We start from the raw sequence: 16,678 nt of genomic DNA on the forward strand, positions 1-16,678 counted from the left end.
TCCATCAGCAATAAGCAGTGTCTCGTGAAAAATTTAAACCACGTCTTTGAATGGATTTTCACATCTCGTTTGATTAAATGTGTATCTCTCCTGTACTTTTGCACTAACACTTCCTGCTGCGTGAGAGTATCTGCACAGACACAGACTCCAGGTAACCAGTTTAAGAAATATCTATGGCCTTGTTTAAAGATTTGATATCACGGTGACGCTTGTACTGGCATCCTGGTTCAAGGCTAGTGTTCTGATCTTCGTTCTGTATGTTTTTCCCCTCTGGCGGAAGACATCTGTCTACATTAGCCTCTATGGATATTTGAAGGCAATAATTTTATAAGACCTTGAGTTTATAATTTTGCCCCTGATCAATAAAAGTGATTAGGAGAAGATTAGAAGCAGGGAAGGATAGATTGATGTATTGTTTTACATGCAGGAAAGATTTTAATTCAGTTTTGTACGACAGGCCTAACATGTCAGCTTTCTTGCAAAAGTAATGTGTCATTGGACTTTACAACTTAGTACATGCGTTTTATGCAGGCCCTACGGTATTACATAACCAAACTGCAAAATTACATATACACGTACCCTTTAACGTGTAACATTCTTTGACGCATGCAAGTCTAAGAGTAGAGTTTGTTCCCATGGAAATGAAAAACAAGGATTTGAATCCCGATTTTCATCTAGTTCTGACTGCATGTAAGGTGTCGATTTAGTTACGTAAGGCTGTCAGTAACTCTAACGCACTTACGCGCTATTTACTGCAAGCTTGCTATATATATATATATATATATATATATATATATATATATATATATATACACACACACACACACACACACACACACACACACACACACACACCCTGTTACAGGAATCCGCGTCATAAGTAGGGACCCCAGCTACTCACACGGGAGAGGATGCAAACCCCCCTTAACGCGAAGGAAACATCTAGAAATCTTCCGCGGATATAGAAGCGTTTTATCAAAGCATATTTGTGAAATACATGACTTCACCAAAAATGTCTTTCCCAAAACGTATTTTGTAAATTCGCATTTTTTGCATGATGCTGCACTCTACCCCCATCATGAATCATACAAATCCTTCGGTTATCATTGTGTTCCTTACTGGAATGGAAAGCTAGGCGGAGTTTCGGCATTGAAATGCATGTGTAATATCGTGCGCTCGGCAAACCACGCCCTCGGCTGAGAGTAGTACCAGAGAAGGTCGCAGAAAGGCTGTGGCAGCGCATTTAAAATATCACACCACTCGCTGGACACGCCTCCCTCCCCGGCCACGCTCAAATTGTCATATTCCGCCTTACTTCTCTATTACAGTTAGCATCCTCGTCCACGGTACAGGGACTCACCCGTTTTCAGTGCCTTTGCGTCATATAGCAAGTTTATCCTCCCTACGGGGCTGTAAAAGCTGCTATTGACTTGAAAAGTGAAATCTACAGCAGAGATGATGTTAACTACACGTCTTGGAAAAAATGACCTGGTATTTTTATTGATCATCCTGGTTTGCTATGTCTGTCATGCAGGTGAGTTGATTATTTTTTTTTTTACTTTTAAAATAATTGATTTGCCAGTTAAGCATGGATTTATTTCTATAACTGAGTTAAAGAGATAAAATAACGGACCGCATAATATGTAGTGGCTTAGTGCTGGCTTTAGCATAAGCGGCTGTACTTTGTAACTTAAAAAGTTTTGTTTTACTGTCACATTATAACGTTCAGCGTTTGTCATATGCAATATATTATTTTGACCAATAGGTTTTTCAATACAATACAAATTAGGTATATGTTTTAATATAATTTAATTTTAATTTTTAATTTAAAACGCGTCAATAACGTGCTTCACATGTTAGTACATTGCCGATGTAGTGGGTTGTATTTAAGATATGTTAAATTTATATAAGTGTCTTTCTGTACAAATCAACTGAGCTGACCAAGGCAAAACTATGTGTGGATAGGTATTTAAATAAATGGTCAATTGTATTTTCCCTCAGGCGTTAAACAGTAATTTATTTAAAGATGTATCAGTTGTAGTATAATTATAAGAAGGAATGTAGGTTGCATAAACATTCTTAAAATCACCGGTATGCATTTCAAGGGCTGTACGGTTCTTCTTGTCTGAATGATTACGGGTTTTCCTGGGAGTAACGTGAGGCGGGACAGCCAATCACAGAGAGGAGCGTTCGTGACGCAGGCGGGGCCGGTGGCTGGCTGTCAGCCTGCGCGGGGCACGCCCTGCTCTCGGTAATGTGGTGCATAGTTCCGGAAACAGGAATCTCCCTGTCTTACACGTATCTGAACAGGTGGTTGATATTCGCGATATTCATGATTTTGGTGGTTGAATTTTTTTTATTATTAATGCGTGTACTTAGCTTAGCGTTCTGCCTTTTAAATGGAAATGCTAAATATCGCAATTAACTGTGGTCAGGAAAGTAAACTTGCTATGAACTGAGCTTCTGCTATTCTGAAAAGCAGATGTGCTTTATTGGTCCCAAGGGGAAATTCAACTGCATACAGAAGCAAAGAGAGATAATGTCTGCATACAGACACAAGGCAAAGTGTGAAGGCAGTATACATACTGCAATGATGTATTTGGTTGTATAGAAATACCTGTAATGTACATTTGGTGGCGAGATGCATTCATATAGGGTTTAATGGGTGATATTTCCCATCTTTAAGTGCTGTCCTGGCACGTGATTGGGTGGTCTTGTGATCCGTAGTAGCGCCTCTTAGGGGACCAGCAGAATAATTCATGACCCAACAGTGGCCATTATTCGCTGGTAAAAATATTACGAGCAGCTTTTTGCACACCCCAGAAGACCGGATCCCTGTGTTATCTGACCAGTCCAGGCTGTTGTTTAAATTGGACCTGTCTTACTGCTGCTGAGTTACAGGTGCACTGCACTACTCTGATCATTATTGATCCACCCTATGATGGAGCGATCTGAGAACTTCTCTAGGTAACAGGGTGTTGTGCTGCAAGTCTATCATGTAGAGGGTGAACTGGAAGGGGGATCGGTTTCCAGAGGCGCTACAGTGCTGATCACCACCTTCTCAGGCCCAGTGCTGGACACTCACAGATTGTCACCTGTTGGTCAGATAGTCCATGATCCAGAAGGGGTGCCGGGGCACCAGTCGCAGAAAGGTGTGGAAGTCCGCCTCAGTCGAGAGAGGGCTGAGCTGGCAATTGAGAGTCACACCCGCTGGAGAACATGCAACAGTACCAGCTTGTTACCCCCCCTGGGTTGGAATTGGCTCATAGTTCACTGATGGATAAGCGGTTAGAGGATTGCATCATGGGCCCAAAGGCATTTTCTCAATACTAGTGTGAATGACTCCTGAGCATCTGATGGCCAACGTTGGAGTTTGTCTCTTAAGAAGGGCGTGAGGCAACGGCTCGGATTTCTCTGTTACACTGTAAATAGCTTCTGCTGAGCAGTGAGTCAGACAAACCTCAAAATGCTATTCCCCATCTTGCGTCTTCCCTCCGCTTGTATATAGGATAACACTTATTAGGTCCTTTTTAGGAGAATCACGTTAAATACTTGCGATTAAACTTGTATTAAACAAGGTGTGATTCTGGTGTACTTGCAGTGCTCTGTTCGCCTTGGGGCTGAACATGACTGCGGTGTCTTTCTTAATGTGTTTCATCGCATCTGGTCTATTACAGAAATTAAAGCATTGGCTGGTTACTTAATGAACACAGAAAGCTCATTAGCCGTGTCTCTGTTGAATTGACTGTTGTGGTTTAATTAGTCTGGGACTTTTCGACTTCTGTCGGCATGGCTTTCTGATGAAGCAGTGTTGCAAATAGTCAGATGAAAATGAAATAGCTTCACTCCAGCCTTTCTCGCTTCTCCTGCCGGCCGGTTTCAGGACTTAAAGACGCATATGAATGGACGATGAGGTCATCTCAGTGAGTGCAGTGTCTGCCAGGTTTTGTTCACTGTGTACATCTGTAAGTGCTTTTGGGGCAGATGTGAAAGAGAGGGTTGTAAAAGTAACTTCATTCCCCTCCACAAATGCACCGTACCAAGGCTCAAAGATTCCGCATTTCGTAAGTGTGCCACCTAACCCTAATTTGTCCCCTGATCACAGGTAAAAACTTGTTTTTTCTTTACTTATGATAATTCTGTCCTTGGAAAAAAATGTGGTATTTTTTTTTTTACTTTTTCTGCGCGGGGTGGTGTGATGTGACCAGCGGGGATGTGAGAGGATGTGAGCTCCGGCTTTACTGAATGAGGATGTGAACTCCGACTACCTCCTTTGCATATGCAGTTTATTGCCAGTGCTTCAGTGCCTCGTTAATCAGTGACTCACTGCTGTTTCCTCTTCTTTATCTATGGCCACATTGCATTTCTAAATGAAAAAGAGCTGTTAGTTTATGGCTTTATGTATTCTTCCACCTGATGGGTGCATTTGGGTGTGATTATGGCTGTAGATCAGCTATTGTTTTATTCAGTATTCAGGGGTTAATCATATTTCAGGTGGTATGAACACACTTGGCGGATTTCTCATATCTGTACAATGGAATTAGTGACATTGATTAGTGTCATTAGTGACATATCACAGGGGAGGCGTGGCTAAGGCATGTGTTTTGCCCTCTGTCCACAGGGGCGGCGACATGCGGGGTGAGGCAGTTCCAGTGCGATAATGGGAAGTGCATCACGACAAAGTGGGTCTGCGACGACATGGACGACTGCGGGGACGGCACGGACGAGCTGCCGGCCAACTGCTGTGAGTGAAAGCCCCCCCACAATGAATCACATGCACTTCCTGTTCACTGTGAATGTCCACCTGCATAAGCAGCAGTGCTGAGCATTACTGCCTATCAGTGTTTGCTTTATGGTGATTTTACTTCCTGAAACGGTAACGCTGTTGTGAGATTGTTCAGCGATAATATTCCACTGCATATGTCTCACATTTTAACTTGTGGCTGATGGTGTCCTTCTGCCTTTACCAATATTACAGTGGTCAAGACCTGCTCCCCCTCAGAGTTCAGCTGTGGGGGGAGACTGAACCAGTGCATTCCCCTTACCTGGCGCTGTAACAGCATATCTGACTGCGAGAATGGTGCAGATGAAGAAAACTGCGGTGAGCCGGCTTCCTGTTCCTCCCCCTGTTCCCACTTGTACGCTCCTCTCCATTTAAACCGGCCCTGAGTTTGTAAAGAAAAAAAAAAAACGAAAAAAGCCAGAAGCCCCTCCCCCAACTGACCCCGCCAATGGCTGCCTCTCTCCAGCGCCCGTCAACTGCACGCAGGACGAGTTCCGCTGCGGCGACGGCCAGTGTGTGTCGCTGGTGTTCGTGTGCGATGAGGACCAGGACTGCGCCGACGGCAGCGACGAGGCCTCCTGCCGTCCCGCCACGTGCAGCAGCAACGCCTTCCAGTGCAACAACTCCGTGTGCGTGCCGCAGCTGTGGGCCTGCGACGGCGACGCCGACTGCGCCGACGGCTCCGACGAGTGGCCGCAGACCTGCGCCGGGAGCCAGCCGGGGAAGGAGGCTGCCTCCTGCCGGCCTGACGACTTCCGCTGCGACAGCGGGGACTGCATCCACAGCATGTGGAGATGCGATGGCAGCCCCGACTGCCAGGATGGCTCCGACGAGAAAGGATGCGGTAAGTCCGCCCTTCTGTTCCCGCTGCAGCGCCAGGAAGCTGAAAGGGCCAACTGAAAACCCCCTTTTATCCCTCAGGAAGTGCAGCCTGCAGATATTATTACGCCTTTCAATTAGTGCCTGATTTTTATTACGGTAAATAGTTAATAAAGCAATCAAGACATGCAATTAAGAGTTGAGTGAAAGGCAGGCCACCTTTCTCCGTACTCTTTTGCATTACATTTGATATGCAGTTTATTGTTGTTTGATAGGCTAGCATGTTTGTAAAAATCATATCTGTAAACAATATTCCCGTAAACAGCATATTGGTAAATAACTTTACTGTAAACAGCATGTCCGTAAACAACATTTCCATAGACATGTCGAGAAACAGCATGTGTGTAAGCTGCATGTCCGACTCGCTGTCCCGCCCGCAGTCCAATCCACATGCCGCCCCGACGAGTTCCAGTGCGGCGACGGATCCTGTATCCATGGTAACCGCCAGTGCGATCGCCACTACGACTGCAAAGACATGAGCGATGAGCAGAGTTGTGTCAACGGTGAGTGCCACCCTCATGTCCTGCGCCCGTCATCCTCCTGGCCCGTCTCTGCCCACTCCCCCCCCCCTAATGTGCCGCCGATGTCCCGCTGCAGTGACCAAGTGCGAGGGCCCCACCCACTTCCGGTGCCGCAGCGGCGAGTGCATCAGCATGGACAAGCTATGTGACAACAAGCCCGACTGCAGGGATTTCTCTGACGAGCCCTTCCAGGACTGCAGTAAGTAAGGCGAGGCTGAGGAAGCGGGCCTCTCCACCCAAAAACACAGACTGACCACCCCCGTAACTAGCTTACTCCCTCCCCTACAGACACCAATGAGTGCCTGACCAACAATGGAGGCTGCTCTCACACCTGTAACGACCTGAAGATCGGTTTCGAGTGCCTTTGCCCATCTGGGTTCTCCCTGAAGGAACAGAATCGCTGTGAAGGTAAAGGAGTTGAGCTGACTTGCGATTTGGTGGAGTTTGGTTATCTGAGGTGTTAATCTGATAGTTCGTTATAGAAGGCAGTAGAAATAAATTATTTATTTGACACTTTTATCCAAAGGAACTTAAAGCAGAGGGAAAGGCTACAATTTCTGTGCTTTCTGGGATTCAGACCCAGATCTTTGTGCTGTCAGAGCAGTTCTCTACTTCAGCCACAACAACTGGTCAGCTCTAGAATTAAATTAAATATCTGAGAGAAGAATCCCACCAGACTTTGGACTGCAAAGTGCTCTGTCCGCACACTTGTTTGCCGTAGTGGGGTTAGGCTCCGTTCGCCGGACTGTGTCCCATAACGCCCCCAGGATGCGTCTCTCCTGTGACTCAGCAGTATATCTGGCAGCTCACTGTGGTCCCCCCCTCCTTTGACCCCCACAGACATCGACGAGTGTGCCAACCCCGACACCTGCAGCCAGATCTGCGTCAACACGGCGGGTGGTTACAAGTGCGAGTGCGAGGACGGCTACCTGCTGGAGCTAAAGAGCAGGGCCTGCAAGGCTGTGGGTGAGCATCAGCCCCCTCCGTCACCCCCCTCCGTCACCCCCTCCGTCACCCCCTCCGTCAGCCCTCTCCGTCACCCCCTCCGTCACCCCCTCCGTCAGCCCTCTCCGTCAGCCCCCATGGACAGCAAAACACACCCGTAACTGGCAACAAAACTGCTCTTAATAAGTAAAACCACTCCCTGAAGTTTCCGTTAACAATTTTCTATTAATTTGCTAACACACGCCCAAACTTTTACACAAATTCAGTGCTCACAGAAAGTCTTTGGCACGCTTGCGTAACTATCTGAAGTTGTTGCGAATTTATAGGTTTCGTAACAAAAGTCCATTGACAAGCAATATTTAACATACCCGCACATATCTTCTGCATGGACATTTTCTTTTTATTAAGCATCATAATTTATTTCACTGACTCATTCAATTCTGTTCTTACCATTTTGTTATTGCAATTATCAACCCTGGCTGTGAAAGTGATACAGAGCATGAATGTCTGGTGTTTTATGTTACTGTAAAGGTGTTACTAATTAAAAAGCACCCAGTGATTATTGTCAATGATTTGGGTTTCGGTTTATTACTACTTGAAATGAATGTTTTACTTAAAACAGGGGTGGCCAATCTTATCCAGAAAGGGCCGGTGTGTGTGCGGGTTTTTGCTGCAGCTCCCTAATTATATTACTAATTAAAGGACTGATTGGCTGAGGAGTCCTCACACCTGGGTTTGAACAGCTGACCTAAAGGTTATCCCAAAAACCTGCATACACACCGGCCCTTTGCGGATAAGATTGGCCACCACTGACTTAAAACAACTGGTTGTTTCTAAGGTTATATATAAACATTTTGTAAACACATGAATAATGTAATGATTTCTGTTATACAACCATTACATTTTCGATATTTTTACTGACGTAAGCAAGCATCCCAAGACTTTCTGTATGTGGAAAGATTTTATACTGTAGAACTACTAGTACCGGTACTATAACGTAGTCCTGGGTTGTATTCTTAGCGGTATGTGGGTATGTTTAGTCCAATCAGCAAGCGGTGTGTGTCCCCCCAAGATCGCGCAGGTACCGTGGCATACCTGCTGTTCACCAACCGGCATGAGGTGAGGAAGATGACGCTGGACCGCAGCGAGTACACGCGCGTCATCCCCAGCCTGAAGAACGTGGTGGCGCTGGACATGGACATCCCCACCAAGAAGGTCTATTGGTCAGATCTCTCCCAGAAGAAGATCTACAGGTGAGACCCTTTCCCCTGCCTCCCAGCCCATTCCCCTCGTTTCCATGACAACTGCAATTTATTATGATTTGTTTGATGTTACCTAATTTGTATGTGATTCTTTCCATCATTTTGATACATCAGACGTCTATTATAATTCGTAATTTATTATAATGGGAAATCCGTTAAGGAAATGCCGAATTTTTGGTGCTTGGCTAAAGAAATCGCTAATGATTAACTAGCAGCTGGAACTGCATAGAGGATTGCTTTCCAAGGAAAACTGGCGGTCATGCCACCTGTCCCCTGTCCTCGCTCTAATCTCTGCGCTCCCGGCTTTCCAAAGCTCCCACATGGACAAGGCTGGCAACGCCTCCCACCACAGCACCATAATCCAGGACCAAATCATGGCCGCGGAGGGCCTCGCTGTCGACTGGGTTCACGGACACCTGTACTGGACCGACAGCATTTACGGCACCATCACCGTGGCGACGTCCGACGGGGCTCGGCGCAAGACGCTGATCAAAGAGGGTCTCATGAAGCCTCGTGCCATTGTGGTCGACCCTCGTCACAAGTAAGCACTGATTTGAAGGTGGCAGACAAGAGGTGGCCGGAATCCATTAAAGGACCATGACTATCATTTGCCCTTTAATTTGGATTTTAGTTTGTAATCCTTTGTGAGTAGGAGCCGTTGAGCTAAGAAGGGGAAGACGAGGACTCACTGATTCTGACTCGGTTTTGATTCAGTGGTTTTGACTCAGTGTTTTGATTCAGAGGTTTTGACTTGCTTTCCCCCTCAGTTTCATGTACTGGACTGACTGGGGAAACCCAGCTAAGATCGAGAAAGGAGGGTTGAATGGTGCCGACCGGCATGCTCTGGTGACGGACAATATCGTGTGGCCCAACGGCATCACCCTTGGTAAGAGCTGCACCATGTCACGGGTGGTCAGCTAGATCCCCATCCTAAGCAGACGGTCAAACAGTTGCAGGTTAAGTCTCTTGGATTTGTTTGACCAGTTTGTCTTGCTTCTTTATCCCCCATCAGACATGCTAAACCACAGGCTCTACTGGGTGGACTCCAAGCTGCACACCCTCTCCAGCATCGATGTCCAGGGTGGGGGCCGTCGGACTCTCATCATCGACGAACAGAAACTGGCCCACCCACTTTCTCTGGCTGTTTTTGAGGTGGGTGCACCATAAGGGATCTGTACAGAGTACAAACCTGTGTCCTTACTAGGGTTGGGTATCGTTTGGGGTTTTTTCGATACCGGTGCCAAATCGATACTTTTAAAACGGTACCGGTGCCAAAACGGTGCCTGAACCGATACTTTACAAAAGCCACAAAATGAAGGTGGATGACTCAAGAATACATTTTTATTGAACAAAAAATTGAATGCTTAAAATTGAACAATATATGTTATGTCACGTGTGTGTTGATTAATCTTATGCTTATTACAACTGTGTCATCATAGCCCCAGAGAACAAATATTTCAATCGACAGTTCAGGCATCGAAGTGGCACCGAAATTCGTGTTTTGTTTCGGTCCGGTACATACCGGTTTTCGGTACCCAACCCTAGTCCTTACAGGGTCAGGTGGGGGATTTTTGACTTCAGGCGCATTATTCAGTCCAAATAGACCTAAAACTACTTAATGTTTGTACACCTCAAGACATCTCTCTGAGTTCTTTGAGTATGACTTCATTATCTTTGGACTCTTTAATTGTATGTTGTATGACATGGTTGTTATGTTCTGCAGGAGAAAGTGTTCTGGACTGATGTCGGCAACAATGCCATCCTGAGCGCCAATCGCCAGACAGGAAGTGACATCACCCTTCTGGCACAGGACTTGGCCTCCCCCGAGGACATTGTGCTGTTTCACAACCTCAAGCAGCCCATCGGTATGGAACCTTAGATGAGTCTTAGTGTACTGAAATCATACACCAGTACCTCGTATGCAAAGGAAATCATTTTTTAACAAAAGGAAAATAAGTCACCTATGTTACACCAGCTGTCAGGAGTATTAATTATTAATTAAGCAGAGAGAGGAAAATGGCTGATCTCATATTTTTATCCCTTAGGCAAGAACTGGTGTGAGGCAAGTAATATTTCCAACGGAGGCTGCGAGTTCCTGTGCCTGCCTGCTCCTCAGGTTAACAGTCACTCACCCAAGTACACCTGTGCCTGCCCTGATCACATGACGCTGGGCCCAGACATGAGGAAGTGCTTGACAGGTAGGCAACAAAGCAGCCGGTCAAGCAGTGGCTGAAAGCCTGCTAGCCCATTTGAGTCCCAGGCTCTGCAATTATGCTTGTAGGAATTTTATTTAAACAAAAATGTTCTGAGGGCAGAACGAAAAAAAATGATTGGTTCACAGACATAACAAATCAGATTGCAGAGGAGGTGGATCCAAGCAACTAGAGGAGGCAGGACTAACCAATCAGATGTCTTAGTCAGAAATTGCTTGGACTTACCTCCTCTACAATCTCATTGGTTATCTTTCTGAACCATTTTTTTTTGCCCTGCCCATCCAATACTCAAAACAGTGGTGTTTGTCCACCCACTGCTTTCCAGGATTTTGCTTTAAAAATATGAATAAATTTGTTGGGAGAATTTTGTTGTCATCTAGCCAATTGACCCAGGGGAAACAACTTTTCAGTTGCATAAGCAAATATATACAGTCATGCCTATGTAGCCACTACATAGGTACAATATACAAGGTCATACAGGATGATGCGAGGACGGATTTCAATCAGTCACTTAATAGATCCGTTCCTCTTGCCCCCAATAATGAGGGTAGCCTTTGGTATATAGTGCTTTGGACTGTAGGAGCAATATTACATAAAACCCTTATATAAGGTACATTCTTAGAAGTATCTACAGGAAACTGCTATGAATTTTATAACTTCATCTTACTGGGAGACGAAAAAGGTCCGACTGAAGAACACACCTCTTAGTTGTATCGTTGTGGTTTCATTCTCAACAGGAATCTCAGACCCTGGGACCAGAGCAGAACCCACCACGGGGTCTGTGCTTGTCGCCAGGCAGGACCATCCACAGTCCACCCCGACTGCTTTGTATTTCGTGATACCTATAGGTCAGTACAGCGCATCTTCATGTCAGCGTAATTAAGCTTATTTATAATGACGACTCATGTGATTCAAGGATGTTTCGCTGACCCTTGATGTGGCCCCTCCCACATTTGCAGCCGTCCTGTGTCTGATGTCCTTTGGCGCTTTACTGGTGTGGAGGAACTGGAGGATGAGGAATACCAACAGCATCCACTTTGAAAACCCAGTCTATCAGAAGACCACAGAAGATGAGGTGCACATATGCAGGAATCACAGTCCGGACGGCTACACTTACCCCTCGGTGAGAGCAGCATCTCCCGCTCGTCTTGCTTTTCACTGTGACAGTCCTCCACACGACTGCCTGAGGGACACATTGTTGGTAGCACCAGGCAATCTGTACCTGACGTTGAAAGGTTTTTACTATCTTAACGATTTTTCTTCCACTCTTTGAATTCCTGCAGCGACAGATGTTAAGCCCCGATGACGAGATGGCGTGACCTGCAACTCAGCGTTTACAGGGCTTAGCGAGACCGACAAAAAGGGAAACAGCGAAAATGGGTGAAGGCCTTTTTTGATATGCTGCTCACTGACTATTGGGATTTAAAAAGAAAAGATTGAAACCACTGTGCCGTCCAAATCTCCAGAAGGAGGTTTGGAGAACCCTTTGAGCTAAACCAAGAAATTAAAAAGATACGCAAATTCTGAAGGAAGACTGAAGTGGATGAAGAGATTATTCTGAATGGAAACAGACCCACGTAAGCCTGTCACTGTACAGTAACCCTGCACGTATGGCTGTGCAGCTCATAGGCATCTGGGCCCTATTGGCAATCGTGACCAAAACCTCACACGTGTAAATAAGTGAGGGAGGACTGATAGAGAGTACTGTGAAAGGATCTTCTCGGAAAAACAAAGCAAAAGCCACTTTTTAGGGAGAAAGTTTGTCTTTTTGTGTGTGAATATGGCCTTAATGCCTGACTACAGTCACTGAATGTTACTTCTAAAGGAGTATGTTGTGGTTTAATTGTATAGATTTTTGAGGTTTTGTAAATAATTTAGCTTTATATTGATTGTCAGCCTTTATATTGATTGTATTTGCACTACATTTAGTTGAGGTGAAGCATCTTATTCTTTGACCAAATGAAATGGTATATTATTTAATTGAAACTGTTGTTTTTCCATATCGTATGTGGTTATACACAATGATATTTGAACCAAATGGAATTTTTGCAGTGAAGGAGCAAGTAGTTGAATGTCTTACTTGACACGGAGCAGGGATTTCGTAACCATCTGACCTCTTATGCTGAATCTGAACTGTGCATTGGGGACCGGGACCCGTCGGAGACTGGGAGTAGCCCCCCTGTGGCTGCCTTCGAGGGCCTTCTAAGCCATGTCATGCACTGAGAGTGAAACAGCCATCAGCACCGTTTGTTTCTTAGTGCCTTAACTGACACAAACTCAGGTTCAGAGTAGGCCGGTGATTGCCAGGCCAGGCCTGGGGGACCCCCAGACCGTGCACATTTTTGAGGGGGATCCCTCAAACATGGACTGTCTGGAAGGGAGCAAAAACGTGGACTGTCTAGGAGTCCCTGAGATCCGGGTTGGGAAACACTGGAGTAGGCTGATGCTTAGGCTATGAACGGACACATGAATGAGAAGCCTTTAAGCTGAAAGTGTTCAAACAGACTTATTTAAACAAGTAACCTTTCCTTTGCTCCCCTACGAATGATGACTTGCAGTTTAATGTTATTTAGAGGTGCTTTACCTTTACACTTTACACATCTGCTATGATTACGATGGGATTACAGCGATTTTTCAGACGTGCTCCAGGCTGAGCCCTGGTTTTCTGAACGCACAGAATAGTGCAAATCGAGAAGCCATGAAACATGTATGTAATCCTTGCACCTCTTCCCACGATCAGTCAGATCCCATTGGCGGCTCAATCAGAATAGCTCCCTCAGGGTAAGTGTGTCAGAGTTGCCTTGTTTTTGTTATAGTCCATAGTTTAGACAGCATACCTTCGAAAGAGAACGATTGCAGCGTAGTGATGGACAAAATGGCGTTTCATGAACCATTTGCTGTATTTTTTCATGCCCTTTTTTGAACAGAGAGCACCATCTAGTGGGGTCAAAAAATACAGCAAATGGTTCATGAAGTATCATTTTGTCCATCCCTACTTCAGCGGTATACCGAATAGATAGATATGGTTTTGTTGCTATAGTGGCCTGCTATTGGTGTGGACGGTCACCAGATCCTGTGAGGTGTGACTAAGCACAGAGTCTCCATTCCCTCCTTTTTGTATCTGATCACCTTATTTATCGCTGGGCAGTGGGTTGAACCTCAAAGCCATGTTAAAGCAATGCAAAGACCAGCTGCTTCCCAGTGACATACATATGTGTAAATATGTTTATATGTAAATACAATCCATTGCAGATCTCTGTTACCTTGGTTAGTAGGTGTGTTTCTGAATTTTAAATGTTGTACATAACGAAATGGTTTTTTTTTATTTATTGCAAGAGTCATACCCTTTGTTAAGTTTGATTTAATGTCATTTGGGTCTTTCTTGCATGAGAAATCACCCTTAAACCTTTCATGTATTGATGTGATTGACATACCACACACACACACACATGCACACACACACACATACACAGTTATTCCACCCTGGCTTAAAATCTGTTAAAATGTTATTTTAAACGGGTGTCAACATGAAGGTTTGTGATTTTTGGTCACAGTTTACAGGATCTGTAAGGTTCGGTATCACACGCATGTAAGTTAAAGGATCTCTGGAAATAAAGAAAAATTTTAAGGTGGAAGGTTTTTAAGGTGGTCTTTCTCATTAACAGCTACTAGCAGTACATTGTAGCTTTGCTCCAACGTGCTTTGTATCCTCCTGTGTTGTACTACAGTAGTAATCTAATACAAGACATAAGTGTCATATACACACCCACTTTTCAATACAATAAAGCTCAAAAGGAACGTGTTCAGTTAATTGACATAATGCATTATGATCGTTTTTTAATATTACCTTGAACCAGATATATAACTCAAATAGTCTTATTGATTGAAAAGTAGCAGTGGAAAGTATTTTGGCAGCCATATTGTACCCGAGTCTGGCTGCAGTGATAGATCAGAAGAAGAGCTTCGAGGGTTTCATCTCTGCCTCATTCCCACAGTCATTGTTTGCACAGAGAGGTAGAGTTTACTGATTGATCCAAGTGTGTCATCAGTAGGCTTTCAATGAGGATCATTGACATTATTCTGGGGCAGGTGACATCTATATATGCTAGATTAATGTTTTACTATTTCTCGGAATGCATGTAATGTCGTCTCTCAAATTACAAATTCTCAAGTTACATATTCTGAACATTTTTATAAGCCAAGATCCACTGTAACAGTATCCTTTTTGGCCGATATTTTTAATTTGAAAGTTTATGACTGTCGGTTAATTTTCAGTCAGTAATATACCTCAGGTGATGCAGTCACAATGGTGGCATGATATATGTGTTTCTCGACAGTACTTGGTGAGAAATAATCAGCATGATAGTGTTATAATCGAGCATGTGGACTGAAGGACTACTGATGGACTTAGACCGTGCCGGTCAGCCGTCCATGTGACTCTGTGGTCACCTGACGCCCACCTCCTCCAGGCCAAAGACCCAGATTTAACACCAATAAGGGGAGGGACACAGAGACTCGTGAGTCTTTTCATACACCCACAATCCGCACTCGAGCGTTTTTGCCCATACCACTTGATCAACGAATATCAAAACAAAATTGACTTAAAAATGGCTGTGTCAGTCTAGGTTGGCAACACAGGCCCCTAGTTTGGTGTTTTTATATACAGCCAGAATCAGGACATCTTTCCCACATTGTGCTCTGCTGTAGATCGAGATCCAGACATCCATCCTGTTCTCCTCAGCCAGTTTTATTTGTTTCCAATCACCCCATTGCAATCATACTGCTGAAATAAAAGGAAAGTCAATCATTCATCCATTTTCACTTCAGCATTATTAATATATCTAGTAGATGCTTTGTATGTTTGAGCCTGTAAGACTTTCCTGTGTACTGGTCTGACCAACAATGAACAATGAAGTTTTGAAATGTAGGAGACTGTTTATGATTGGATTTACAAGGCAAACATAGGCAGAAATCAGGAAGTGCTGTAAGCAGAGCTGTTACAGGTGTAAAACTGAAAATAAGCCGTCCAACTAGCTGCTAAAATTACCATGGAAGTCCCTGTCGATTCCTCTGAAGGTGATTAGCATTCCAGCCGGTTACATGTCAGAAAAACACCCCATGTTTCCTGCATTTGGCTCGAGCCTCTGAAGTTAATCATTTGGAAAAAGGCCCGTTCAAATATTAACTGGATCACCACTGATTCTGTGCAGCAGAACAGAAGTTCATTGCATGCATTGAAAATATACATATTGCCGGTTTCACACCGAAATTCCATCTTAAGAAATATAATTTTCATATAATCCTATTATGATGAATTACACATAGATGGACAAGCAAAATCTTGAGTGGACAAGTGTTATGAAATGGTTTTAATTCACTGTGTTTGCTATAAATCTAGTACAGTTGTTTTATTGTATGAAGTCCTATCATTTCAGTACTCGGTTACAATTCAGTTGCAAAGGCAGCATATTTCTACATCTACGTAAGAGGTTGCAATTATTTTGCTGACTGATTTTGTTTCAGGTTACTGAAGCCACTAGAGGGGGGCTTGTGAAATCTAGACAAGCCAAAGACATTTCTACTAGGATCTCTGTTCGCTGCATCAGACATTTCAAATATATATAGTCTTTGTTAAATCTGCGTATACAGTATATAAGTTTCCAAATTAAAGAACAATCAGGAACTTTTGATAACCTACAAACATCAATGCAAATCATTTCTGTTGAGTTAATCCTGCTGTTAGAAAGCATATTTATTATGTAAAGTTTAAAATTTAAGGTATAATAAGCTAAAGCTTCAACCTACACAGTTTTTCGGTCAATATGTATGTATGTTTATGTATGTGTGTGTATGTAGGTGACAGAAATTATTATTTTTTTATTTAATTCAAATTCAAAGCTAGACCAATGCATGCTAGGTCACTTTACCAAAAAACATTTTCTTGCTGATAAGACACTGTAGGAAAACACTTAAGTCAAACAAAAATACTATACATATGAGCGCATACGCAATCTGCCTGGCCTAATTCTGACACTTCCCATTGGCTGGTGTCATGAGAAGAGGGTGGAGTCTAGC

The 16,678-nt window shown here is 44.1% G+C and overlaps 1 protein-coding gene across 1 annotated transcript; it reads left to right on the forward strand.

Annotated features, from left to right (window-relative positions):
- The first annotated feature begins 1,299 nt into the window (after positions 1-1,299).
- ldlra (low density lipoprotein receptor a) lies at positions 1,300-14,238 on the forward strand. The gene is made up of 17 exons (XM_023836227.2): positions 1,300-1,534; positions 4,622-4,744; positions 4,979-5,101; positions 5,250-5,627; positions 6,043-6,165; positions 6,260-6,382; positions 6,472-6,591; positions 7,024-7,149; positions 8,201-8,381; positions 8,704-8,931; positions 9,158-9,276; positions 9,403-9,542; positions 10,114-10,255; positions 10,436-10,588; positions 11,341-11,451; positions 11,563-11,726; positions 11,887-14,238. Exons 1-17 carry the CDS (start codon positions 1,456-1,458, stop codon positions 11,920-11,922), a joined length of 2,469 nt encoding a protein of 822 aa, XP_023691995.1. The 5' UTR covers positions 1,300-1,455; the 3' UTR covers positions 11,923-14,238.
- Positions 14,239-16,678: the final 2,440 nt, after the last annotated feature.

This window comes from Paramormyrops kingsleyae, chromosome 22 (assembly GCF_048594095.1).
Source record: "Paramormyrops kingsleyae isolate MSU_618 chromosome 22, PKINGS_0.4, whole genome shotgun sequence".
NCBI lineage: Eukaryota > Metazoa > Chordata > Actinopteri > Osteoglossiformes > Mormyridae > Paramormyrops > Paramormyrops kingsleyae.

Coding starts and splice junctions, on each gene's coding strand:
- ldlra (XM_023836227.2), top strand. CDS start 1,456: ATGATGTTAACTACACGTCTTGGAAAAAATGACCTGGTATTTTTATTG. Junction 4,745..4,978: donor CGAGCTGCCGGCCAACTGCT/GTGAGTGAAAGC, acceptor CCAATATTACAG/TGGTCAAGACCTGCTCCCCC. Junction 6,592..7,023: donor GGAACAGAATCGCTGTGAAG/GTAAAGGAGTTG, acceptor TGACCCCCACAG/ACATCGACGAGTGTGCCAAC.